The 27,235-nt window shown below is 54.0% G+C and overlaps 2 protein-coding genes across 2 annotated transcripts; both read left to right on the top strand.

Moving 5' to 3' along the window:
• Nucleotides 1-82: 82 nt before the first annotated feature.
• PHLDB3 (pleckstrin homology like domain family B member 3) lies at nt 83-18,146 on the top strand. Its single transcript, XM_054588435.1, has 16 exons — nt 83-119; nt 631-983; nt 2,042-2,224; nt 2,344-2,475; nt 4,643-4,771; nt 5,001-5,165; nt 5,993-6,103; nt 6,223-6,306; nt 6,641-6,751; nt 12,110-12,209; nt 12,374-12,464; nt 12,552-12,639; nt 12,813-12,869; nt 15,857-16,076; nt 16,826-16,911; nt 17,877-18,146. Exons 2-16 carry the CDS (start codon nt 750-752, stop codon nt 18,009-18,011), a joined length of 1,926 nt encoding a protein of 641 aa, XP_054444410.1. The 5' UTR covers nt 83-119; nt 631-749; the 3' UTR covers nt 18,012-18,146.
• A 5,112-nt stretch (nt 18,147-23,258) lies between these two features.
• On the top strand, nt 23,259-27,235 carry LYPD3 (LY6/PLAUR domain containing 3). The gene is made up of 5 exons (XM_054588434.1): nt 23,259-23,340; nt 23,946-24,074; nt 24,944-25,114; nt 25,420-25,581; nt 26,387-27,235. Exons 1-5 carry the CDS (start codon nt 23,259-23,261, stop codon nt 26,878-26,880), a joined length of 1,038 nt encoding a protein of 345 aa, XP_054444409.1. The 3' UTR covers nt 26,881-27,235.

Raw genomic sequence — 27,235 nt, 5'->3', positions numbered from 1 at the left:
CGGGCTGCTGTGGATGGGGACAAAGCCGCCTCTCTCCTCCCTCTTTCCCAGCCACCTGTTTCGGAGGCTGAAACGACAGCGCCCAGAGTGCAGAAGGGAGCGCGCCGAATCCTGAGCAGGTGAGGTGGCCGGGGTTGCAGGGCAGCAGAGGGCTGGACACTTGGCCTCCTAGGTCCGCGGGGGTGGAGGAGGCTAGAGCTTGGGAATTTAGCTCCCTGGAGGAGCTGAGGACTCAAGACTTCTGGTTTGTCTGGAGGGAAGGGGACCAGGAGCCCCAGCTCCTCGGTTCCTGGGTGAGGTGACATGGGCGCCGCTCCTTTGGGGTCGGAGCCAAGCCTACCTGGCTCGGGAGAGCAGGGGACGGGAGCCCGGACTCCTGAGTCCCCGAGGGAGAAGGAGGCCCCGGGTCGCTGTAAGGTGGTCCTGGGATTGTGGGGGTGGGCGGGCTGCTGGGAGGGTAACAAGGTGCCACACCTAGATAGAAAGGAGAAGGCTAGAGGGGGCCAGCTAGGACCCAGGACCCCAAATCCGATCCCGCCCCTGGGGGCGGGGCGAGAGCCTTCGAATCCCGCCCCTGAAAGCTCCAGGCCACGCCCCCGGAGGGCTCAGTCCCTTCCTTTGAACTCTTAGGCCGCGCCCCTTTGGAACTGTCGGGCGGAGCGCTCAGGCCCCTGGGCCACGCCCCCACGCTGTCAGTTCCCGCCCCCGGACTCCGGGCCCCGCCCACCCCGCGGTAGCGCGCCACCGCCATGGGGACTCCTAGCTGCCCAGACGAGGGGACCCCATCGCCACCGGTCCCAGAGAACGATGAGGCGGTTCAGCCCAAAGGAGCCGCCCAGTCCCGGGAGCTCCCCGAGGACCCTCGCGAGCAGGAGGCTCCCGAGGTCCCCGCGGGGCTCTCTAGTGGCGGAGGAGCTGAGCAGCAGGCGGAAGAAGAGGAAGAAGTGGCCGAAGGCAGCAGCACTGAGAGCAGCCGCGACGCGGTGAGGGACCAGGAGGGCAGCAGCCACGGGGAGGGGGCCGTGCGGGGGCACCCGGAGCGGGTGACAGAGACCGCGAGAGACAGGTACGGAGAGGCCAGACAGACAGAAATCCGGAGACAGGGAGGGAGCCCCAGGGATATGGAAACTCCTGAGAGACAAAGACACGGACGCAGGGCCAGAGAGACCCAGACCGGGGGGAAGACAGAGACACCTAGAGACCGATATAGAGAGACCGGATGGACAGAGACCCAGAAACAGGGAGACGGAGGGACAAAGACCCGAGGGGCCCTGGCCGGTGTGGCTCAGCTGGCTGGGCCTTTGCCCAGCACACCGAAAGGTCGCGGATTCGATTCCCGGCCAGGGCATGGGCCCGGGTTGCAGGTTCGGTCCCCTGTCGGGCACGAGCGAGAGGCAGCGAGGGATGTTTCTCTCTCACATTAATATTCCTCTCTCTCTCCGCCCCTTCCCCCCTCTCTCTAAGCATGTCCTCGGATGAGGATTAAATAAATAAATGCAATGAAAAGAGAAGACCCACAAGAGACAGAGACACAGGAAGAGAGATTCAGAGAGATGGCACACAGACAGAAACCCAGAAACAGGGCCGAGATGCTCAGAGAAACAGAAATAGAGACAGGGAAACCTTAAGAGAGAGGGAGACTCCGAGGAAGAGGAAGAGAAGGAGCAACTCAGAGACAGAAGACAGATGCCGAGTGGGAGAGACGAAGCGCAGAGAAACAGGGTGAAAGGCTCCGCAGAGACCAGGGAGGAGAGAGGGATCCACGGCCTACGAGCACTTGACGCCCGGAGATTTAGGACCCGGTTAGAGAAAACGAAACGCCGTCCTTGAGCCGGCTCCTGAAATTACGAGCCCCTGGGGCCGGGTGGTCGCGGGACTTGCACCCCCCGCCTCGTTTAAAAGCGTGGTGGTCGAGTTTAGGCCGATTGAGGACCCCCCCCCCCCGCCCCCCAGGAAATAGGAGGCAGGGAGGGACCAGACCTATTTAGCGGCCGCAGGGGGCGAGGCCTCTCCACTGGACCGAATGCTCTTTTAATCTCAGGGGGAGGCCCCGCCTTCTGTGCAGACCCGGGCCGCGCCCCCGACGCCCCCCCAGTCTAAGGAAGGGGCGCGCGGGGTGGCGCAGCGGCTTCGAGAGCAGCAGCTGGAGGCTCTGACTCGAGTGGCCCTGATGGAGCAGCGAGTGAAGGAGCTACAGCGCCAGAGGAAGGAGCTGAGGATCGAGGTGAGGTGCCGACCCGGCGCGAAGTCTCCCAGGCCTTTCTTCCCAGGGATCCCATTCTAGGCCTCCTGCCCCCTCCTTCCCTCGGCCTCGGGGCCCCAGCCTTTGCGTTTTCTCCGCAGATGGAGGTCGAGGTGGCCCTGCTGCGGGGTGAGCTGGCTGGGGAGCGAGTGGCTGTCCGGCGGGAGGAGGAGCAACTCCGGGAGCTGCTAGAGCAGCAGGTGGACGGGGAGCAGCGGGCGCAGAGGGAACAGGTCTGTTTGTCCCGCTGGGTCTTCATCATCAGTTTTCCTCCTTGTCGGAAGGATGTTCCTGTTAGGACTCCTGGGGGGAGGGCGCCCTGGACCAGGGTTACCCCTATTCCCAAATGGGGGCTGGGATGGGAGGCAGTGATGGACCGACGCCTCTCCTTATCTTCCTCCTGCCTCCCTGCCCATGATTTGGGGGCCTGAATGACTTCTGCCCCTCTCTCTTTGCTCTTTTAATGTCATACTGTGAAAAAACGTCAAACCAATCAAAATAGAAGAGCCAGATGGCCGCCGTGTGGTGGCGCGCTCTCTAGCCCCAGCAGTGATTAATCTCCATTCCCGCTTCGTCTCCCTCCATTTGCGCCCCTGTTACTAGTTTTGAAAGCCTATCCCCGATAGCACATTACTTTTAAATAAGAACTCCCTTTAAAATTAATGTTCCTAATATTGTCTTATTTCCAGCTTTCCTATTTCTGGATTGCCTCAAAAATGTCATTTAACAGTTGGCTGTTGGAATCAGGTCCCCCAAAGGGTTGAAATGCTTTGTGTGTTGTTTCATTTTTTTTACTTTCTGGTTTTATTTTATTTGGACTTTTTCCATTACTTGTTTCTAACAGTCCCTACGTACTGTTCTGTTTCATACCGCTTGTTGGGGAAACTGAGTCTTCTGTCCCATGGTCAGGATGTGGCCCGTGTCCTTTGCCTATGCCGTGGTCATCTGCCTTGCAGCAGGTGGCGGGTTAGAAGTACAGGCTGCGTCGCATTCACGGTGCTTCCTGTGTGCCGTGGCAGGGGGATGTCATCTCTGGATGTCCAGACCGCAGAAGGTCACCCCATCCTTTCACAATAATTGTTTGCCTAAAGGCTTTAACACCCATCCATTGGTGGTCATTGCTTGGATCCCTTAACATTATAGCTTAGGAGATGGTGACTTTGTAATTCTATCCAGTTATCTCTTTGTCCATATCTTGCATGTTGTAGTATCCTCCGGCTGGGTCCTCAAACAGCCTGTATTTCTCTCAGCCCTGGTTTCTCTCCCATAATCAGACCTCTGTTTCCTGCTTACGGTACTGGTTCCTAGATGTTCCTTCCTCCCCCAGGACACAGGAGTCCAGGTGCCCAGGCCCCTCCTCCCTCAGACGCAGGAGCTGGCCCTTCTCAGTCACCGTAACCAAAGCTGACCTCAGCAACTCCCTTTTCTGCATCGTTCCTATCTCACCCTCCCTTCAGTCACCAGGCCAGAGTCTGGGACCTTGCTGGGCACACCTCCCTGTCTTTCACACCCAGCCTGTCAGGCAGCGTGCCCTGTCCTTTCTATTCCCGGGTCCTCTCTGTCTGTTCTGCCCCCTTTGCATCCCCACCGCCCAGGCCTAGTGTACATCTTATCCGCATTGCTTGGAGGACTCATGAAGGAGCTGGTCTCAGCCCCTCGAATCCATCTCCCTATGGGATGATTTCAGACCTAGATCCCACTCCATCCTTCCAGTCCTTCCGTGGCTCCCCACTGCCCCAGGGTAAGGGCTCCTTAGCCTGGTTGAGCAAACCCAGCGTGAGCTGAGCCTGCCTTTCCACTGCCATCTCCCACTGTGCTCACCGTCTCTTTCCTCCACCACGTCTTCTTCCTTCCTGAACAGAGTTTGCCCCTAACCTTCTCATACTTTTCAGCTCCACGGTGCATTTGCAGGATGCTGTTCCCTCTCCCCAAACTGTCCTTCCAACCCCCTCTACCTCCCTAGGTCTAAATGCCCTCTGATCTTTGAGGCTCACTTTAAAATCCTTACAGCCAGGAAAACCTGGGGTTATTCCAACAGAAATTGCTCCCCCCTCTGCCGGGTTCCGACAGTCTCTGCAATTCATGGCCCTGACTGTCCCAGGCTGTAACTAGTGTCCCCACCTGGAGCCCAGGGTCCAGGTCTGACCCCCTGCTCTGGGTCCCAGTAGCAATCACTCAGCATGGGTACGCTTTACATCAATTCATTTCCTGAACAACTGTTTATATGATGCCTTTTCTGGGCAGGCCAGCGCCAGCGTGAACCAGATGCACAGGGTCCCTGCCCTCCTGAAGCCAGCCTCAGGGAGGGGGGTGTCTCAGGGCTGGCGGGCCTGGCCCTTGCTGGCCTCTGTGTTTGTCCCTTGTGCTCAGGGTGAGGCTAAAAGCCTGGCCTTCTTTCAGGAGCAGCAGCGGCTGAGTCAGGAGCGGGATCGAGTGGAGGGTCTTCGCCAGAGACTCCAGGAGGCCCAGGGACAGCTCGACTCACAGCCAGAGGACCAGCGTGAGCGGCTTCTGCAGGCCGTGCAAGAGGTGAGGGCCCTTTGGACCATCTCAGGGACCTGGTGTACAGGCCCCGTCCCCCTCAAGACCCAGGAGTCCAGGCCTTCAGTCCCCTCCTCCCAGAGTCCCCTTCCCCCCAGGACTTGAGTCTAGACTGTGAGTGCCTCCTTCCTTGTTGATCAGGAGTCCTGGCCCAACCCTTCACTCCCCTGAGCCCTCGGGGTCCTGGCTTTGAGCCCTTTTGCATTTCCGCCCACAGATGAGGGAACAGCTGGATGTGGCCCAGCGTGCCTATGAGGACCTGGAGTTCCAGCAACTGGAGCGGGAGAGCCGGCGGGAGGAGGAGGATCCTCGGGGCAGCACTGGAGCTTGCGTGCAGGACCCCAAGGTCCAGGAGCTTCAGGCCAGCCTGGCCCAGCACAGGGTGAGCTGGGCTGCTAGCCTGCCTCCCTCCCGTCGCTCTCTGTCTTCTCCACTCCATGTCTGGCCCATTCTTTCTTTTGGACCTGTGTTGTGTTCTTCATGAGAGTAATGACAATAGCAGACATCTATTTAATCGTTGAATCCTTACAACAATCCTAGGAGACAAATCTTATTTTTGCCCATTTTATACATGAAGAAACTGAAGGTCGGCATACTCACATAATCTTTGCCAAGTCACTTAGTTTGTAAAGGGCAGCTGGGATATGAACCTATTTGTCTTCACCACTACAGTCTACGCCTGTCCAACCCTAGTCCAAAAAGATGCTGCCACCATCCTTTCTGGGACCTTCATAGTCAAGGGTCCGATAAAGCCCACGGGAAAAGGGGGCACGTTTGGATATACTTAACACCAAGCTTTCTGGAATTTCGGATCAGAAAGTTCTAATGTGTGTCTCTTTTCTCCACCTCTATTTCTGGGTCTCTTTTCTGTCACTCTTTTTCCCTTTCCTCTGTCTCACGCAGCTTCTGTCCGTCTCTGCTGTGTTTCTGCCCTGTCTTCCTTCTCTGCACCTCTGTCTCTTGGGATCTGTCTAGGTCCTTCTTCTGGTCGCTTGGCTTTATCTGTATATCGAATCTTCCATCCCCTCTTCTGAACTCCCCAAAGGGAAGAAGGCACAAGGGAGCTTTGAGTTCCCCCACAGCGGCTCCCAGGCCCCCTGGTCCCTGGGTCTCTGCTACGGGGTAGAGCAAACCCCAGGCTGGCTCCGTAGGAGCCAGCTGGGGAGCGGAGGGCAGCTGCATAATGAGGGCATTGGGGGTGCCCTGCAGCGCCGGATCCAGGTTTTGGAGGAGCAGCTGAAGTCGCTGGGGGAGCAGATGGCAGCCGAGAGCCGGGGGCTGAGCCGGAAGAAGGAGGAGGCCCTTCAGGCCCTGACACAAGTAGGTGGCCATCAGTTCTACTGTCCTACTTCCCCTGGGGCATCGCGTGGCCTCCCTGCTGCTGGGATGGCCCATTCGGACCCTGAGGGTGGCCGTCCTGATGCCTTGCCTTCCCCTAGGAACGGAGCCGACTGCTGGAGCTTAATTGCCTTCAGGGAAGCCCTGGCGGGGACTTCGCTGAGCCCAACCAGGCCCTCACGAAGGTATGGGGATTTCAGGTGCCTGTCAGCCCCTCCTCCCTCAGACCCACAAGTCCAGGGCCTTAGGCCCCTCTTCCCTTGGGATCCAGGACACTTGGCCTCTAATCCCTTTTACCCTTGGGACCCAGCAGTTAGGCCTCCAGCTCCTCCTCCTCAGGGAAATGGCACTCTCTGCCCACGCTGGGAGATTGGACCACGTTTCCGCCCTCTTGTGACTCCGGACCTTTGTTTTCCATCTGAGAAATGGAATGCACTAGACACAGTGGCCGGAGCATCCTGGAACTAGTGGGGCCTCCGCGATCCCTCCAGCTCCTATTAACCGTCACCTTCCCTGCAGCTCCTGTTCACCCAGAAGACGGACCGCCAGTTGCTGGTGCTCCAGGACCCCGCTGCGCACACCGCCGCCTCCGCTTCGTCCTGCCTCTTCTCCGTTCACAGCTCCCTGCAGGTGCTTCCCCACTGTCCCTCTGGTCACTTCGTCTCCAGAATTCCCACTGTGACTTTCTCTGCCACGGGGGACAGGGAGAGTTGATCAAAGGGTGTTTTTAGTTTTATCAGGCTCCAGTTTAATTTCTTTCCCTTCTGCCTAACATCCCACCCCTCCCCTGGAGAAATGAAAACATGTGCATCCAAGAGTAAATTTTAAGAGCATCTGAACAGGGCATAAGAAGGCCTCCTCTCCCCACCCCAATGGCCCACAGCCCCTTCCCCAGAAGCGGCACAACTTCTTGTTTCTTGAGTAGCCTTCCATTGCAGATCTTCTGAAACCTTATTAATGGGACAAAGATTTCTTGAATGGGTTGCTACTGGTTTTTTCAATGAAATAGAGTGGACGATGGCAGGGCGTGGTGCCTGAAATGGCGTGAAGGTTAGATAACAAGTTTTGTTTCAGTTGTGTGGATGTGGGGTAAGCGCTTAGAAATTAATTGGTGGTTCCTGTTATATCATGAAAGTTGTTTTTGTTCTTGTTTTTTTTTGCAAAAGTGTGTATCTTAGTTGGCTTTTATTTTATAGCTTAATACTCGATCATGGAAATTGTTTTCCATTGATACATTTAGAGCTGACTCACCGTTGTTAACAACTCTGTGATAACAATATAAACAATAACAGTAATACTAATGACAACCGATATTCACTGAGTCTTTATCATGTGTCAGGCAGCATTTTAAATGCATCACACATGAGTCACACAGTTGGTCTTGCAAAAACTCAGTGAAGTGGTTTCTCATCTCTATTTTACAGAAACTGAGGCAGGGAGACGAAGTTACTTAACTAGCTAGAATGTGGCAGAACTGGGATTTGAACCCAAGTACTCTGGGTTTCCCTGTGGACACAATTCAACATTAGGGCATAGAGCGACCCTCTCTCTGTGAATGGTGATTTGAGTTTTTGCAGTTTAAGCAATGCTGTTATAAAGATCTGTGTGTGTGTCTTTGTACACACAATAATAACATTAATGAATATTATTATATTGTCTAATATACATATCATGTAATAATATGTGCAATGTCTTACATTCTTTCTTATTAATACTTTTTAAATGTTACCTTACTTTTTTTTTTATTTACTGATTTTTAAGGAGAGAGAAACAGCAATTGTTCCACTTATTTATGCACTCAATGGCCAACTCCTTATGTGCCCTGACCAGGGATCAGACCCTCAACCTTGGCGTACTGGGATGATGCTCTAACTAACTGAGCTATCTGGCCAGGACTACTTATTAATTAATACTAATAATAACAGTCACTTTCAAGACATTCATGTAGGCCAAGGTCTGCTTGAAGTCTTTTTATCACTTTGAACCATATGGAACAGCTATTATTTGGAGGTGAAAAGCAGTCAAAATATTGGCAACTTGACATAAAATTATATGTATTCATATATATTCATAAATATTTTGTATGATTTATGAATATATAATTCATGAATATATGACACTTATGTTCATGAAGTTATATATATAAAATGAAAATTTATCATTTCATTTTTTTGCTCAGGAGAATCCCCCAAAGTAGGTCCTATTAAGGGCAAAGAGTGAGCAGATAATATCTGGGAAATTGACCTTCTAATTGATTTCCCTGGAAGGCTGATAAAGGTGGAATATCAGATGGGTTGCCAGGCAACCAACTTACAGTAAATATGACCCTTGTAAGTAAGTTGCATGTCTATAAATACTCAATGGGAAGCTGTGTCCATTCCTATGGAGTTGTTTTCTGAGTTACCGGCTCCTGTGGACACGGAGCTTCTAAGGCCAGGCGGACCCCGGACCTGCTGGTGTGGATCTCATACCCGCCTTGCAGCGGGTGTCTTGTGGGGGGCCGGGCCAGGCAGTCCTCTGTGTGCTTTGCATGAGGTCACTCACTTAATCCTGGCATCAGCCACGGCGGGGCAAAGGGCCATCGCCCACTTCACAGCAGGGAGGTCCAGCCTGGGCACGGAAATGGCCTGCCAAAGTCACACACCCAGGAAGTGGCAGGGCGGGTCTGAACCCTGTGTGTCTGTTTCCGCGGCCTGTGCCCTTTAGGAGACTAGGGTTTCCAGGGCTCCTTCAGAATCCAAGTGGGTACGGTGGTCCGCACGGGTGCAGAGGGAGCAGCTGGGGGTTGCAGAGCACAGCAGAAGCAGGGAGTGTTTCTTCACTCAGCTGGATAAACACAAACAAGTGGGTAACTCCTCGCCTCCTTGCCCCTTCTTCTCTCTCACTCCAAGTCCTATTAAATCCTCAAATTCCACCCCTTCTTTCGAGGATCACGTGATGTCTAAGAGTACTGCCCCTGCTTGGGCTCAGCTGGCAGTTCTTCCCAGTTGCAGAATGGGAGTGATAACAGCACCACTGGTTGATGGTTAAAGGCTTAGCGTGGCGCCTGGCAGAGTAGATGCTCAGTGGGTGCGGACTGCTGGTACTCTGATGACAGTTACAATTATTAGTGGTGTTACAATTATTGGCATCCTTCTATCCACTTCCACCCCATCTTTGGTTTTTGTGACCTTACACTGGCTTCCTCACTGGTGTCTGCGTCTTATTTTTTATCTCCCAACAACCTATTCCACACACAGCAGCCCTGCTGCTTCAACCCTCCCCGTCAAATGCCTTCAGGGGCCCCCAGGCCTCCTCACCTTGGCCGGCCAGCCCCTGCATGGTCCGGCCCCTGCCCACCTCTCGCCACCCTCCCCGGCATGCTGTGCTGATGCAGGAGCTCTGACCAGCCAGGACCTTTGCACCTGCCAATTCCTCTACCTGGAACGCTTCCCCTCAGTCACCCTGGCTGCCTTCTTCTTCTTCTTTTTAAATCATTACCTGAGGATATGTTCATTGGCCCTAGAGAGAGAGGAAGGGGGAGGGTGAGAGACAGAAAGCGAGAGAGAGAATCATTGATGGGTTGCCTACCACGTGAGTCCCCACCAGTGATCGAACCTGCAACGTTTTGGTGTACAGGATGACACTCCAACCAGTTGAGCCACCTGGCCAGGGCAGAAGGTGACCCTCTTTTATAACGCCCTAGTCTTTTTGCTCCCAGCAGTTCTTTCTTTAAAAAAAAAAAAAAAGATTTTATTTATTTATTTTTAGAGGGAGAGGAAGGGAAAGAGAAAGAGAGGAAGAGAAACATCAATGTGTGGTTGCCTCTTGTGTGCCTCCTACTGGAGACCTGGCCCACAACCCAATCACCTGCCCTTGACTGGGAATTGAAACAGCTACTCTTTGGTTCACAGGCCAGCACTTGATCCACTGAGCCACACCAGCCAGGGCTCCCAGCACTTTCTGATGATATGTTTATTTGTATGATTGAAATATTTCTACAAAAAGGGATGCGCCTTCATTTACTGTTTTGTTACCCAGGGCTATGATTTTTGTAGGAAATGTAGGGAAAATGCTTATTGGTTTCACTTTACTCAACTGTCTTTGAAATCGAGTTGGTTCTCTTGCACCCTCCCAAGGTAACCAAGTTGATCTTCTCTGTTATTATTAACTCATGGACTAAATGTATTTGATGAGTTATAATCTATAGCAGTGAGTATTCTCATTGGTTCTCAAATTATGCAACTTTTTCATGCAGAGCTGTTGCTTTTTTTCTTTAAAAAATGATTTTGACTTTATTTCTTTATTATTATTCTCATATATGTTTATTTTCATCTTTTTGTAACTTTTCATTTTGAAATAATTTAAGACAAAAATTGCAGAAATAGTAGAAAGAATCCCTGTGTAGCTGTCACTCAGATTCTGTAATTAACATTTTCCACACTTGACATTTGCCTTATTCTTTCTCAGTCTGTGTGTGCGTGCGCACACACACGCACACACACACTTTATTATTCTTTTCTGGAATGTGATTCTCTTTTCTCCCTAAATACTTGTGTATTATCACATAAGGTTAAGGTCATTCATTTTTTAATATTTATTTATTTTTAAAAAGATTTTATTTATTTTTAGACAGAGGAGAAGGGAGGGAAAAAGAGAGGGAGAGAAACATTGTTGTGAGAGAGAAACATTGATTGGTCCGTTGCCTCTCGTTCCCACCCCAACTGGGGACTGAACCCTCTGCCCAGGCATGTGTCCTGACCAGGAATTGAACTAGCAATCTTTTGCTTTGTGGGATGATGCCCAGCCTACTGAGCCACGCCTGTCCAGGCTCAAGGCCATTCTTGCACATAACCATAGTATAGTGATCAAACTCAGGAAACTAACTGAGATTATACTATTAAAATGTACAGATCTTATTCATATTTTGTCAGTTGTCTCACTAATGTTTTTTCTAGCAAAAACCAAAGGAAAAAAATTTTTTTTTCTAGTCCAGGAACAGAGGTTGCATTTAGTTGACCTTTTTTTTTTACAAGTTACCATTCCTCTTGTTCAAAGTTCAAAGGGCATGGGAGGATATTCAGAGGAGAGGTTTTTTCACTATTATTTCCGTCCATTCAGATCATCTGCTGGGGGTGGCCAAGGTGACCAGTTTCTTGTGTCTTCTTGGAGATATTTCATATTTATGTATTCTGTCATGGATATACTCTCTCCTGCTTTTATGCATAGATATATCATCTTCACACTGCTTTGTACTTGCTTTTATCTTGGAAGTTATTTTCTCTCTGGATATAAAGAGCATCCTCTGCTTCTACTGTATATGCTGCAGAATTTTTCTTGGTGTGGATCATCCCTGGTTTATTTACCCTGCCCCCTTCCATGGGCACTTAGTTGGTCTCTAGGCTTCTGAGGGGAATAACCTTGAACTCAAGCCATTTTGCACATATATGAATATATCCATAGGGTATAGTCCTACAAGTGGAACCGGGGCTCAAAGAGTTATGCATTTGTTATTTTAAAAAGAGAGCCAAATTGGCCTCCTTAAAGCTTGTTTCAACAGAACTGCCCCTTCTCAGTTTGTGAGAGTGTTTTGAGTTTTCCACATGTGCACCACACAGTGGGTTTTTCTTTATAGTTTTATTAAAATATAATTCACCCAGTTAACATGTACAATTAGTGGCTTTTAGTGGATTCACCGAGTTGCACAACCATCACCACCACTTTAGGGCATGTTTATTACCCCCAAAGACAGCCGGTACCCGTTAGCCATCACCCCTCAATTGCCCCTTTTCCCCAGGTCCCTGGCAACCACTAACCTACTTCCTGTCTCTGTGGAGTAGCCCATTCTGGACATTACACCCTGTGGCCCTCCCTCTGCGACTGTTAGCGCTCACTCAGCATCACGTTCATAGTAGCTTTTTGATCTGTGCCAGTTAGATGGTGGTTTTACTTGGCAGGCCTTCCTCTAGACTTCCGGTTGAGATTGAACATCTGCTTGTGTGTTTTCAGGGCTCCATCGGCCTCCAGAGGACTGGAAGCATGTCCCGGAAGAGGGGAGAGAGATTGAGCCAGAGGGGGTCCCCCCGACCTCTGTCCCTCCATTGTGCTGGTGAGGACGCCCGCCCTACCCCACACTCCCCCTTCCCAACTGCCCCGCTTCCGGCAGCACAGGATAGGGGAACTTGGCATGGATGCCGGCCTGGGGAGAGGTGGAGGGGCTTGAACGAGGGAGACTCCCAGCCCCCTGCCCTAGCCCCACCTCTTCTCCCCCAGGACCCCTGGAGGCCTCAGCCCTCACCCCAGCAGCAGGAGACTCTGAGAGACACCCACTCTATCAGCTGCTGAACTGTGGCTCTGGGAATAGGTGAGACGTCGCGGAGAAGGTGCGGAGATAGGGGGGAAGAGGCAGAGCCACTATAGCCTGCCCTGGTCTCTGTTCCCTCCTGCCTAGCTATGGGGCGCTCTACCCAGACATTGCCCGCATGGAACGGCTCCTGCAGCAGGCCGTGGCGGAGCGGGAGCGGCTGCTCAAGGCCAGGGTGAGATCCCAGCCCCTCCTCCCTCGGACCCGGGAGTCCCCGCCCCCAGCCCCTCCTCCCTCGGACCCGGGAGTCCGGCTCCCAGCCCCTCCTCCCTCGGACCCAGGTTTCCAGTTCTCTTCCCCTAGATCTCACTGGTTAGTCTCCTCATGGACCCCATCCTGAATCCACAGGAAGGAATACGAAGGAGCACGGAAGGTTCCTCCAGCCCCGCTGTTCCCTCCGGCACGGTCAGTCTCCTCCCCTCGGCCCACCTCTCCGGCTTCTTTCGCCCCCTGGCCTCTGCCTTTTCTTATCTCACCCTTTCCTCTCCAGTGGCTCAGAAATGTGTCGCGGGCTTGTCAAGGGAAGGGGAACCAAAAAGACCTAGTTCCTTTCCCATTGTTGTTGTCCGTACCTGTGGCATGTCCTCGGGTAACTTGCTCCACTTCTCTGTGCCTCAGTTTCCTCTTCTGTAAGTGGGTGACAGTGTCAGCAGTTACTGCAAAGTGAAGGTGACTACATCTGGGGCTTTTAAAAATTATTTAAAATTTTGTGTTTATTTTTGGTTTTGGGTTTTTTTTTTTTTTTAGATTTTATTTATTTTTAGAGAGAGGAAGGGAAGGAGAAAGAGAGGAAGAGAAACATCATTGTATGGTTGCCTGTCACACACCCGCAGCTGGGGACCTGGCCCACAAACCAGTCATGTGCCTTGACTGGGAATTGAACCGGTGACCCTTTGTTTCGCAGGCCGGCACTCAGTCCACTGAGCTGCACCAGCTGGGGCATAATACCTTTTTTTTCATGGAAAAAAAACTCAAGTCATTTACCCTGTACAGTTCCTCACATTCTGGATTTAGCTGACGGGCTCCTTATTAAAATGTTATTTTTAACTGCTCATAGCATGGATGCATTTTTGTTATAAAGAATGTGACAGTACAGGAGAGGGAAGGTCACCCTTGAGCCCCACTCCTTGTCGTACCTCTGGAGGCCCAGGCATTTTCTGTTGTGAAAAAGCCTTCGAATCTCCTTACTCATTTTCCACATACACTGATCCAACCATGTTTTGTCAATTTATTTTTCCCAAAAATGAGTATATTGTTCCCAACCTGCTTTCTGTTTTCCTGGTCCTTTCCTTATTTGTTTCAGCCTCTGTTTATGAGATGCTCACTGTGCAGAGGGCCCTGGGCTGCGGGGGTAACCAATATAACAACTCCTGCCCTTGGAGACACTGGCGTTTATGGGGGGGGGCAAACAAAAAGCTGCATTAGCCCTGGCCAAGTGGCTCAGTTGGCTGGAGCATCGTCCCATACACGGAAATGTGGGGGTTTGACTCCCAGTCAGGGTCCACACGTACGTTGTTGGTTTGATCCCACCTGTAGCCTGTACAGGGGGCAAACCAGTTGATGTTTCTCTCTCACATTAATGTCCCTTTCATTCTAAAATCAAGAAAAGATAAGCTCCCGTGAGGATTAGAAAGATAATAATAAAGCTTTTTTTAAAAAAAAGCCCAATCAGTAAGTAAAATAAAGTGCGTGTCAGGTGCTGATAGGAGCCAGGGAGTAAAATAAAGCAGAGTAAAATAGAGCGCAAGCTCTAGCTCATTAAAAATGAATCTCCCCTGCTTTGTAGCAGCATCATTTATTAAAGAGTATGTCTCTGGGTCTGTGCCTAAAAGTAGAATCACCAGGTTGGAGAGCCTGACATCAGCGGCGAGCGCATCCCTGAAGCTGCCTGTGCTGTGAACCCCCGAGGTTCAGTGTGGGGAAAACTGAGGCTTCCAGAGGGGCAGGGGTTCTGTGTGGGTGGGTAGCGGGGAGGGAGCGGAGAGTCTGGAGCCCACCTCTGCTCTCTTGGATCGGGGCGGGCTCCCCCAGGCCCTACTTGGGTGACCAGGTGAGTCGCCTCCTCTCTAAAGCCTCAGTTTCCTCAGCTGTCAAATGGGGGTGCTAACAGGTGATTTGGGAGAAGGAACAAGGTGATCATGGTGAGCCCCAGGCAGCCTCCCATACACGGTGGCAATCAGTAGTGTTACTGTATGGGTTGGATGAGATGGCCCGTGTGCTTCCAGGCCCCAGCAGGGGTGCTTTTAACTGCCTCTGTCCCTCCTGCGCACTCCTCATTCCCCCCGCCCCCCCTTCTTTTCCTGCTCACTCTCCCTGTCTCCATCCAAGGAGTCCCATCTGTTTCTCTTCCCTTCTTGCTCTGGCCTTGCTTCCGTCTTCTCAGCCCTCGATACTCAAAGTGTGGTCTGGGGACCAACAGCATCAGCGTCCTTGGGGCTTGTTAGGCAGGCAGAACCTCACTCCACACCCCACCTAGAATGACTGAATCTGAGTTTACATTTTAACAAAATCCCCAGGGGCTCTGCTTGCACGCAGGTCTGAGGCTGGCCCTGAGCCTTCTGATGACGAGGTCATGCCATTCTTCACAGCGAACACTCGGGTAGAGTAGGTGTGATCAGGCTGGACCTGGTAACAGCAGACACTGTCAGGGCCTTAATTTAATTCTTCTCCCCTTTACGACCCCCTCAGGTGACCACCGCCTGGTGAGTCCTGTCTTGGTTATCTCTGGCTGTGTGACTTGCGTCTAGTGACAAAGTCTCTGAGTCTTGGTTTCCATATCTTTAAAATGGGGATAATAACGTACTTACCTCGCATGAGGGTTGGAGTGAGCAGAGGAATTATACCTATAAAGTGCTTAACGCAGGTAATAATCACTAATTTCATCACAACAGCAATAATAATAGAAACAGTGCTCTCACTTTTTGCTCACTTACTATTTGATCCCTGCTCTACAGAGGCAGTATATGAGGGTCCCCTTTTGGGGGCGCTGACCCAGGTGCCCCTCACCTCTCTGACATGCCTCTGGTGTTTCAGGGTGAGCTCTTAGGGCAGGAAGCCCTGGGTTCCAGTCCCAGCTCTGCCACCTGAGCTCTGGGTGGCCTTGGGTGGATTACTTCATCCCTTTGTACCTCACTTTGCTCACCTGTAATACGGGGCTTATTGTAGCCCCAGGGGCGGCAGTGGGGAGTCAAGGGGTCGATGCTGGTAAAGCTCCGTCAGTTTCCTAGTCAGTGAATGTAGCGGTCTGGTTCCCCATCACGATCGTCACTGTTAAGTGTTAACTGTTTAAAGGCTGTAAGAGGTCTTGGAGGTGAGGTCCTCACATGGGCTCCAGGCTTCAGGATCCCCTCCTGACCCTGCGCCCTCAGCTGCCCCCTTGTCTTTTCTCCCAGGCCACGCCCACGCTCCCACCCCGCCCCCTAGGGCCCCGGGTCTTGGATCTCCAGCTACACCTGGAACGCTGGGGCCACAACCCCGAAAACTGCCCACATGTCCAGGTGTCTGGGGGCTGCTGCCGCGGGCCCCTGGTGAAGATGGGCGGGCGCATCAAGACCTGGAGGAAGCGATGGTTCTGCTTTGACCGCCAGGCCCGCCGCCTGGCCTACTATGCCGGTAAACCCAGCCTGCCTGCCGTGGCCCCCAGGACCCTGGAGGCGTCCACTCCCAGGGCTTTCCTACCAGACACCTAGGAGTCCCGGCCCCACTCCTTTCTCTCTTAGGCCCAGAGGTCTGGATCCCCGGCCCCTTCCTCCCTCAGGACTCCGGAGTCTAGGCCCCCGGTCTCCTCTTTCCCCAGGGTCCAAGAGTTTGGTCCCCTGCTCCTTCCTAACCCACCAGAACCCAGGAGTCTGGGCTCCCAGCTCCCTCTTCCCCCAGGACCCAGGAGTCCAGATCTCCATCCCCTTCTTCCTCTAGAAGGCCTGCCTCAGTAACATGGGTAACGGTTTTGTACAACTTTGGCTCCCCAGGCCCCATTTTCCTAAGACACCCAGGAGGAGTCAGAATGCACATTGTCAGTGCCCTCCCCCACCTCCATCACCCAGGAGTCCAGGCCCCTCTTGATTTATCTCTAGGGGAGTCAATGCACCTGACCTCTTATTGAGTCCCTTCCCTTGTCAGGGACCAGGGCATTCAGGGGCCTGGGATTCCAACCGCTTTCCCTAGTATTGTCCAGACTCCACACCAGTTTCCCATTTAGCATCAACGTTCGCTCACCTTCCAACTACAGCACTTTAGGGACCTTCAGACTGTCACCACATTCCTCACCCCAACCCCGGTCTGAGGACTTGGGCCCAGTGACTGCACCCTGCCCACCACACACCCCCCTCACTGGCTCTGTTTCTCCCTCACCTCCCTGCCAGATAAGGAAGAGTCCAAACTCAAAGGCGTCATCTACTTCCAGGCCATTGAGGAAGTCTATTACGACCACCTACGCTGTGCCTTCAAGGTGAAGTCCCTGCTTGGTGCTGCCCTGTCCTTCTGGTTGAGCCCCTCCAGTCAGGCCTTAGTTAGTTCCCAGGAAAGGCCACCCACAACGCCCGCTGTTAGGGTTCTCCATCCAGTACAGGGGATCAACAGGTCATTTCACTGCAGGGACCCAAAGTTAAGAGCGCGGTCTCTGGCTCTCAGCCACTGTTACTCTTCTTAGAGCAAAAGTTTGGCAAACTCTGATGCGAAGTTGGAGATGAATGGATGAAGAGGGCAGGGTGAGGGCTGGGGCGGCCTGGGAGCATCCGGAGGAGACTGTGGTTCCAGCTTCTGACCGTAGTTGCCAAATCAGAATGAGCCCCAAGTCGCATCCTATTTTTTTTTTTCCCTAGAGGATTCAGGAATTTGAACTTTTATAACAATGCAGTGCCAAAAATTTAAGTGTTGGCAACTGGTACGGTGTTTAGAAAGAGCTGTAGAAAGCAACCAGTGGGACGTTGGGGAGGTGACTTCTTTTTGCCAGCCTTAGTTTTCTCACCTGCAAAATGGGCACACTTCAACCCATTTCCGCAGAGGTGAGGTGGTTACAGACAGATAATGCATGTAAGGGATTTACTGAATTTGGGCTTGGCAAGTGAGTGCTCAGTAAATGGATTGCAGAGCACGCTGGCTTTCCCCTCAGAGAGAACATTTTGCAGAGGGGAAATCTGAATGCTTAGATTTCTAATATAGGAAAAGGTAGGCTGGGGGAAAGGAACATGGGTCCTCCTTTCAAGTTCCTCTCTCCTCAAATTCTAAGCCCTTTCCTGTATTAATTCATTTAACCCTCGTAACCCAATGAGATAGATGTCATTATTTAGGAGGGCAGATGGGGAAACAGATTCAGCGAGTCTAATGAACTTGTCCAGTGGTCCAATGCCACCCGGGGCTGTAATTCCTCCCTATACGGTCTTTTAACCGTCTCTACTTCTCGACTTATCCCAGAGTCCCAACCCTCGCCTGACGTTCTGCGTCAAAACCTACGAACGCCTTTTCTACATGGTGGCGCCCAGCCCCGAGGCCATGCGCATTTGGATGGACGTCATCGTGACGGCCGCAGACGAGAACCACGCTCCCTGAGCGGCCCCACCCTCTCGGCGGACGTCCCCGCGAGGCTCCGCCTACGCGCATGGTGCCCCTGAGGCCCCGCCCACTGCCTGAAAGCCTGGGCCCGCCCCTTTGGAACTCCGGGATTTCTCCAGATGCTGCGGCTCTGCTGGCCTGAGCCGCGGTGCTTTCTGGGGGCTGCAGGTGCCTTCCCCCGACGGGAAGCCAGCCCCTGGGGCCCTGTGCCGGGCAGGAGGAAGATTGCGGGGGCGGGCAGGAACTATTTATTGGTGCTTCTGTGATACCGAATTAAACATGGAGGAAAAACCGGTTGTTGTTTTCTCCAGCCCAGGCGTCTGGGCCCCTCGGCTCCGCAGCGTAGTCAGGACGTCCGAGTTATGGGTACGGCGGAAAGTCACGCGTCCCCCAGCCGGTTCTTCCCTTTTAAAAAAAAATGAAAGGGAAGGGAAGGGGAAAAAAAAAAAAAAAAAAAAAATGGAGGCCTTAGACTCTAAGGTCCCGGCTGGGTAAGGGGTGTGGAGAAGCCTGCGTCCCCAGCTTTTGGCAATTTTGGTTTGTAGGACCACCTGCTTCCAACCTCCCCCTTAAAAAAAAGATTTTATTTAGTTTTTAGAGCGAGGGGAGGGGAGGAAGATATAGAGGGAGAGAAACATCAATCGGTTGCTTCTTACACTCCCCCCAACCAGGGACCTAGCCTGTAGCCCAGGAATGTACCGTGACTGGGAATCAAACTAGAGACCTTTTGGTTTGCAAGTTGGCACTCAATCCACGGAGCCATATCAGCCAGGGCTGCGCATACCCTTTTTGATTGACTAGGCTCTTGACAATTATTAGGAGCTATTAGGCCTTGGAACATGGTATCCTCTGTGCCCTGCCTATAACTGGCTGGGTCGGGCACTGCTTTGAACTCCCCTGTCCCATCCCTGAACACCTAGGTTATCACCGGTGATGGGTTTATGTTCCAGACTGGGAGCTCTGTGAGGACAGAGCCAAGGCTGTCCTGGTCAGTGCTGTGTCCCCAGCACCACAGGGCACGTTTCATTCCGTGAAAGTGAAAAAAGTAATGCTTCTCTTTCACCTCTTTGCTTAGACACCTTTCCCCACTCTACCCAATTCCTACTCATCATTTAGGTATTAGCTCAGATGTTTCCTCCTCCAGGGTGTCTTCCCTGATTCTCATGGCTGAGTCAGATGCTTCCTCTGGGCTTCCCATCCGAGCTCTGATCACTCATCACAGCTTGACTACTCTGGGTCATTACTGCTGATGAGTGTGTCTCTGCGCAGGATGGGAGCTCCCGAAGTCAGGGCCTGGGGCGGTCTCAGTCACTGCTGAGCCCCTCATGCAGAGCCAAGGGCCTCGTGCAAACCAGGCGTTGAGGGACTGTTTTAATAAATTGATGAGAAAGAGATGCTGAGGACTGGGGACAGTGGTAGATAAGGCCGACAGAACTCTTGATCCTTCAGGTCTGGCCCATGACGTCCCCTCTTTCAGGAAGCTCTTCCTGTTCCCTATCCTGGGCTACCACAGTCCCCCAGGCTGTCCCACAGTGACTATCCAAGGCTGTCACCGTGTGGAGACAGGTCCCCCTTGCCCCTTCTGAAACAAGGTATTCAGTCCCTCCGGAGTCCCAGGAATGCTGACACCCTATTCCCCAGGCTCTCAGTGACCCCAGGTGTCCCCTTGACCCCCACCTCCACGTTGGCGACACCTGCATTCTTGGATCAGGTCATCCCCCAGCCTCTCTGCAAACTGGGCACTTACTGGGGCCAGCTCTATGGCCTGTGACCAGTGTAGCTGACGGGTTGCGTGCTCCGGAGAGTGCTCTCTGGATTGATGTTCGGTGGTTGCTGTCCGGAAAGCCCTAATTTTTTCAAATTTGTATTTGAATTTGTGTTTTATAAGTGAAGTCTGAAGGGATGTGAAGCATGAGTTGAGGGGATTGGAGGCAAGGCTCCACCTCTCACCTCCCTGGGACCGGTTCAGTCTGCCTCCCCTTCCCTGTTCCCTCCCTGTGACCACTGCCCCCCTCCAGTTTGAGCAGGGCCTGAGTGTACACAGGAAGCTCGAGGTCAGGCACCTGGCCCCTATGGCATCTCAGGGTGGGGTGTGGCTATGGGCAGCAGGCAGAAAGGGGGCCCACACCCAGGTCGCTCTCGTTATGGGGCAGGGTTTCTAGACACCTCTCAGGGTCTGTGCTCACCCCACAGGTATCCCTGTGCCCAAGGGAACATGGCATTAAACACCACGAGGGGTCAAGAGAGATGGTGGAAGAGTTTCTATTTTTCTTATTTTTAACGGTATTTTTTTCCCTGCTTTTTGAACTGGACCCCATATTTTCATTTTGTACTGAGCCCCACAGTTTCTGGAGCCAGCACTGCCCCTGACCCCACCCCTTCTCTGACACATCGCAGAGGGGTGAGTCTGAGACAGGCTGGGAATGTCACCGGGCTCAGTGCCTGCCCTGTCCCGGGGGACAGGAAACCCATCGTGCATATGACCGCAGGCTCGTCTGAGGCCCTGGTGTGACCTCCAGGACTGGGGACCGCCTCTGCACTGACCCCTCTGTGCATTCACCTGGGGAACCAGATTCTAAGTCTCTGTGCAGTAACCTCTGAGGAGTGGCGCGGGGAAGAGTCACTGAGCAGGTTAAGCAGAGGCCCTGCATTCAAACCTCCCTCTGCTCTCTGGGCCAGGGCCAGGTGGGGGTCAATGCCCGGAATCTGGGCAGGCCTGAGCAAGAGGAGGCTCCCCACCCTGGGTCCCGCTCCCTCCCAAGATGCTAGTTCTTCTGGTCCAGCCAGTTGGGGTTCCTCCCTGAAACTCTCCCACGCGGCTGGGCCCTCCAGGGCCTCCTGCTTTTGAGCACAGAATAATAATAATAGTATTATCAGCTGGCCTCCCTGCACCCCTCAAGAGATAGGGGTTTTCAGACCCATTCGGCAAAGGAGGCAGCCGAAGTTCAGAGAAGGAGACACCGTCGTTGGAGGTCACACAGCAGGACGATGGCAGAGGCAGGATTAAAATTCCAAACTCGACACTCTGCCCACTGCCTCACTCCACCATGAAAGACTCTCCTTCCTTTATTATAAAGGGCACCTTGAAGGTTCAAAGAGGTGAATACACTTAATACAGGGTCACACAGCAAACCATAAGTGGGGCTTGGATTCCAAGGCTGGGAGGCAGAGAAGGGGGTCAGTGCTGAATGACCTTACAAGCAGCCATTCACTTTCTCTCTCAACACGATGCCAGGTGACCCCACCTTTGACTGAGGTGCTAGTCATTGCTGGGAGCGGGGGTGCCCAACGAGGTCTGGGGAACAGATGATATCTTTATGAACACAGCCACTATTTTTACTGCCATAGGTAAATCTTACCTATGAGTCAGGAGAAGCAAAGCAAGAGTGAAGCTGTAACTTTAACATAACATAATATAATAAATATAATATAAGCAGTCACTTATATTAAAGCCCAGATATAGGGATGCTTGGTTATTCTGTGGTTTGCTCTGGTTGGTTTCTGTGTACAGACCTGGTGACGCAGTGGTCCTGACCGTGTCGTGCTCCATCCCGGTCACAGTGTGGCCCTGTCTGTCGGGAGTGGCCTGTGCTGGGGGGTCACAGAACACCATGGCTTTACTGAGAGTGCCAGGCCTACTCCTTTCTCTTTCTTACCGGGAAAACTGTCCAGTTCCCTTACTGGACTCCTGGTCTTCTCTCCCCTTCTGTAGTGTTTTACTAATTTACACAAAGGCCACAGAGATATTTTCCTCTTTCATTCTTTTTTCTTGTTGTTGTCGTCCTCACCTGAGGACATGCTTATTGATTTTAGAGAGAGGAGAAGGGAAGGAGAGAGAGAGGGAGAAAAACATGGACCCGCTGCCTCTCATATGTGCCCCACCTGGGGACAGAACCCACAACGTAGGCAGGTGCTCTGACCGGGAATCAAACCCGTGACCTTTCAGTTTACCGGACGACGTTCCAACCAACTGAGCCACCCTGGCCAGGGCTCTACTTTCTTTCTTTCATAATAATGTACAGTCAGTGACTTGTGTAAATATACAGCTTGGTGATTCTTTACATATTTGCACACATGTGTGACCACCACCCAGATGCAGATTGTGGGGGCTTCTCACCACTGCTCCTTCGGGGCGGTGCCCAGCCAATGATAACACCTACTGTGAATTCCCTCACCACTGGCTAGTTTTGCCTGGTCTAGAACTTCATGTAAGTGGAGCTGTAAGGTATGTTTTCCTTGTTTAAGGCTCCCTGAACTCAACATGAGGGTTCTGAGCTCCATCCACATTGCTGAGGCCATCGGGTGGCTTTTTCATGGCTGTAGAGTATTCCACAGGTGGCCCACTCTTTCTCCATTCACTTCTTGGAGGATATTGGCATTCTTTCCCAGGCCGATCACATTAGAAAGGTCTCATTGTGTCCCCAGCGGGTTGAGACACTCTCAGAGTCTGTCCACCTCTCTCAGAATCAATTCCAATCCCTGCTCAGGGTCTGTGATGCCCTAAATGCTCTGCCCCCGGCCTGGTGCTTCTGCCTTTCCCCTTGCCCTCTGAGCTCCAGGTACACTGCTCTCCTCTGAGTTTGAACGGCTCATGGTACTTCCCATCTGTAGGTCTTTGCATCTGCTGCTCTTCTGCTTCATCACGCTCTTGGCTCCCACCCCAACCTGCTTCATGTGCTAAACCTTCCACGTCTGAGACCACAGCTTGAATTACGTCCTCAGGGAAGGTTCACTGACCAGTCCCCACTTGTGGGCTCCACACGCCTTGTAGCTCCCTCCACTTCACCCTTCATTGTGCTCGTTGTCATAACAATTTGTAGGATTATTCGATGAATAACTGTCTCCCCTGTCAGACTGTGAGCTCTGTGAGGACAGCCACTGGCTCCGTCTTTATCTCCAGGCCGCCCAGACCAAAGCCTGCGCACTGTTGGCTCTCATGAAACATTTGGTGAGCGCCCAGCGTTGAGCAGGCCCCTCGGTGAACCTCAGCACTCTCCCCTCCAAGCACACAGACTTCCTCCTGAGAACTGTCAGGGAACTGGACCCCTGCCATTTCACTCCTTGGCAGCTGTGGGAGGCCCACCCAGGGGCGGGTGTCCCGCGCCCACAGCGGACGCTGACTTGGCCTGGTTGGGCAAGGCCAACGTTGCCTGGGGGAAGGTTACTCATCCTGGGCTCAGGTAAGAGGAACTGGGTTGGGAGGTGGCACACCAAGGGGGGACGCCGAGGAAGCAGGATCGAAGCATGGCCCCTGCCAGGAAAGCAGGTGCCCAGGCAGTGATCTGGACGGCAGGTTGGCTGCTGCTGCCGCTGCTGCTCGGAGAAGGTAGGTCTGCCGCAGGGAGGGGTCAGAGGGGACAGCGCGGAGGCTCCGAGGAGCAGGTCCCCTCACCCCCTACAGCGAGGGCTGTGGGGAGGATCTCGGCATCCTGAGCGGAGGGGTTGTGGGAAGGATCAGCTGCCCTGGGAAGGGGGCTTGTGGGAAGGATTCCTGCCCTGGGGGACTGTGGGAGAAGCTCTTCCATCTTGAGCAGAGCGGGGGCTGTGGGAGGGTCCGCTGCCCCGGTCAGAGGCAGCTTGTGGAAAGGGATCCCTTCCCGAGCGGAGAAGTGTGGGAGGGCGCTCCCGGTGCAGGGCAAAGTTCTCCCAGGGCTCCCGCTCGGGTATCCCCCACGCTGGGTATAAGGCGCTGTGGGAAAGATACTCCCAGGTGTAGGCATAGAGGGCTTGAAGGAGAGGGACACAATGTATCCCGTGACCCCAGGTTGGTGGGAAGATTTTCCTTACTCCTGCCCTAGACAAGGGTGTGCAGCAGGATTGTCTCGTCCTGCGGCCAGAGGGCGTGGGAAGGGCTACCTCGCCCTGCGGTGCCGGGGGTGAGGGGGCTTATCTAGAGGGCGCTCACTCCACCCCGCCCCGCGCTCCCAGGAGCTCGGGCCCTGGAGTGCTACAGCTGCGTGCAGAAAGCAGACGACGGATGCTCGCCGCAGAAGACCAAGACCGTCAAGTGCGCGCCAGGAGTGGAAGTCTGCACAGAGGCCGTGGGGGCGGTGGAGACCAGTGAGTGGGCCCCCTAGTCCGGGTACCCCCTCCTTCGAGTTTCTCCGGCCGGCTCCCACTTCCTCATGGTCCCGCCCCTCCCTTGAACTTGGCCACACCCCTCCCAGCAGGGCCATCCCGCCCGTTCAGCTTGGCCTCTTCGGCCTGGCGGGGGCCCCTAGGGCTTCGAGGGGTGAAGGGCTGAAAGCTGCGACCTGGGTAGGGTGAACTAGGAGGGCCGGGATCTGGGCCCTCGTCCCCCTCGATGGAGGGCACAGCCTGTTCATTTCTGCTCCACCACTGAGACCTCTCTGCCCATTTCTGTCCGTACCAGAATGTTCTCCTCCCCTCTCCTACGGTGACGGGAGAGGAGGCTCTGACGCTCTAACCCACATCCCACCCCCGTCGGAGGCCTCAGCTCCTCGGGGGCTCCACCCCTCTCGGATCCCTGGTCTTTGTCTGTCTCTCAGTTCCTCCTGAGGTTGCTTTCTGCGGTTCCACCCTTTTACTACAGCCAGACTTCTTTTCAGTGTCTGTCAGCTTGACAGCCCCTCCGACGCTGCTTTTTTTTTTTTTTAATTTTTAAATTTTTATAAAGAGGGGAAGGGAGGGAGAAAGAGAGGTAGAGAGAAATCCATGTGAGAAACATCCATCGGTTGCCTCTCCCACGCCCCCAACCGGTGACCTGGCCCGCAACCTAGACACGTGCGCTGACCAGAAATCCACCAGCGACCTTTCCGTGCGCGGAAGGACGCCCAACCCACGGAGCCACGCCGGCCTGGACTCGGACTCAGCTTTTTGAAGCTCCGCCCCTCCGTTTGTCATTCTTTACAATCAGCTCTTTCCGAGGCCCTGGCCTCCTCTGACTGCGCCCTCTCTCCTCTCCGCAGTCCACGGACAATTCTCGGTGGCCGTGCGCGGCTGCGGTTCGGGACTGCCGGGCAAGAATGACCGCGGACTGGACCTTGCCGGGCTTCTGGCCTTCATCCAGCTGCAACAGTGCGCCGAGGACCGCTGCAACGCCAAGCTCAACCTCAGCTCGCGAGCGCTCACCCCGGCAGGTCGGTGGGAGCCGAGCCCTAGGCCCAGGGGCGGAGCCACATCGGGCCTGAGCCGCTAGGGGTGATCCCGGGCCGGAGGGGCTCGCGGCGGGGACACGCTCTGGGGTGGGGCCGAGAGGCGACCGGCGGGACTTCACTGCCGTAGGGCACCTGTGAGACCGGACTCTAGAGGCGGGTTCAGGAGGCGGGCTCGCACGGTGGGGCGGAGCTAGAAGCTGAGCCCGCGCCCACGAGGGGCGGAGATGTGGAAGGTAGCGACCCCCGGCGGAGCTCAACCCCTCCCTTCCGTCCCGCTCCCCTCGCAGGCAACGAGAGCGCGTACGAGCCCAACGGCGCCGAGTGCTACAGCTGCGTGGGGCTGAGCCGCGAGGCGTGCCGGGGCACCAAGCCGCCGGTCGTGAGCTGCTACAACGCCAGCGACCGCGCCTACAAGGGCTGTTTCGACGGCAACGTCACCCTGACTGCAGGTGAGCGAGCCCCGGGGAGCTGTGGCCTTTCTGAGGCCTCCTGGGTGGTGATAGTCCTGTACTCGAAGCACCCCCCTCCCCGCCCCCGCACCCCGGGAGCTGTAGGCCTGAGTGCTTGTCTTGTTTTCTAAAGCGTCAAGAGAAATGCAGTCCTATCCCCAGTATAGCACGGGGATAAGATTGGCTTTTTGTCCTAGTTTTTGGGGAAATATGTTTCCAGAGAGGCCTACTAAGTGCGGAAGGCAGGGATGTGCAATGGGAAATGTATTTAAATCTTCCAGTTTCTGCCCGGGCATTGCGGGAATCTAGTTCTGACTCCTTAAACCTCAGGGGGCTACGGCGCCCGCCCCGCTACTTAGGAGAGGTGCCGTTCAGCCTCCGGCCTCGGCCTCGGGCAGTCATGGGAGATGTTCTTCCAACGCTGTCCTCTGCCAGGCGTTTTCGGGGAGAGAGAGTTCTGACTCTGGGACTAAATATTGGCGCGGTTAGGGGGAGAGGTATGTGGGAAAATGGTGGGAGGGAGGTCGTGGATGTTTGTTTTTCTCTTTGGCCGTGTGAGAGGTGCGGTATCCCTGTCCAAACCTTTCCTTCGAGGCACTGTTGGGCTTGAGGTTCAGCCTATGCGCTTTTCCTCCCAAGGTACCAGGGGAAATGCGGTCCATCAAAAGCCAAAGCCTGGGGCAGTGTTTCTCAAAGCGGGGCCTCAGCGCAGCCTTTTGGATTAACGGGCCCTTCCCAGTCTCATTCTAGCTGGGCCTCCCGGTCCCACTGCCGTCACTCACCTGCCTGTGTCTCCCTCCTTCAGCAAACGTGACTGTTTCCTTGCCTGTCCGGGGCTGCGTCCAGGACGAGTTCTGCACCCGGGAAACGGTGACAGGCCCGGGGTTCACACTCAGCGGCTCCTGCTGCAAGGGGTCCCGCTGCAACGCGGACCTGCGCAACAAGACCTACTTCTCGCCGCGGATCCCGCCCCTCGTCCTGCTGCCGGCTCCTCAGCCCACCCCCCGGGCTCCAGCCACCGGCGTCACCCCTTCCACCTCGACCCCGACCCCAGCCACGCCGGTCTCCACCACCAAACCCACTCCAGCCTCCGCCAGCCAGACTCCTCCAAAGGAAGTAGAACATGAGATCTCCCTGAAAGACGAACCTGGCTTGTCTGGAGGTGGTGTTGGTCACCAGGACCGTAGTAATAAGGAGCAGTACGTCACAAAAAATTGGGCCCATAATAAAGGCTCTGCAGCTCCCTTGGCAGGGCTGGCGCCTCTGCTGTTGGCGGTGGCTGTGGGCGCCCTGCTGTGAGCGTCTCCATCTGGGAAACTCCCTCTTGCCCTCCTTGCCAGCCCCGGGGTACCCTCTCTTCCCTTTCCCACCACTGGACTGGGCTGGCCCAGCCCCGGTTTTTCCAGTTCACCCCAGTACTGCTGGCTTCTGCTGCACTGGTTTGCGGCTTCTTCGGGAAATAATGTTACCATTGTATATATCCTCCTGGGTGTTCTAGCTTTTTGAGGCAGCAAATGTACCCCCCTCGTCATGATGCCTAGTCAGGATATTCACAGAACGGTGGGAGAGACAATGATAAGCTTCCCATTCCCTTTCCCAGCCAAACTGGACTGGGGGCAGGCAGAGTGGGGTAATGGTTCCCTCCTCCGATGGC

This window comes from Pteronotus mesoamericanus, unplaced genomic scaffold (genome assembly GCF_021234165.1).
Source record: "Pteronotus mesoamericanus isolate MK-2021 breed Mesoamerican mustached bat unplaced genomic scaffold, CSHL_Meso_final scaffold_137, whole genome shotgun sequence".
Classification (NCBI taxonomy): Eukaryota; Metazoa; Chordata; class Mammalia; order Chiroptera; family Mormoopidae; genus Pteronotus; species Pteronotus mesoamericanus.
The sequence above is the reverse complement of the archived record's forward strand: the minus strand, read 5'-3'. Positions and strand labels throughout refer to the sequence as shown.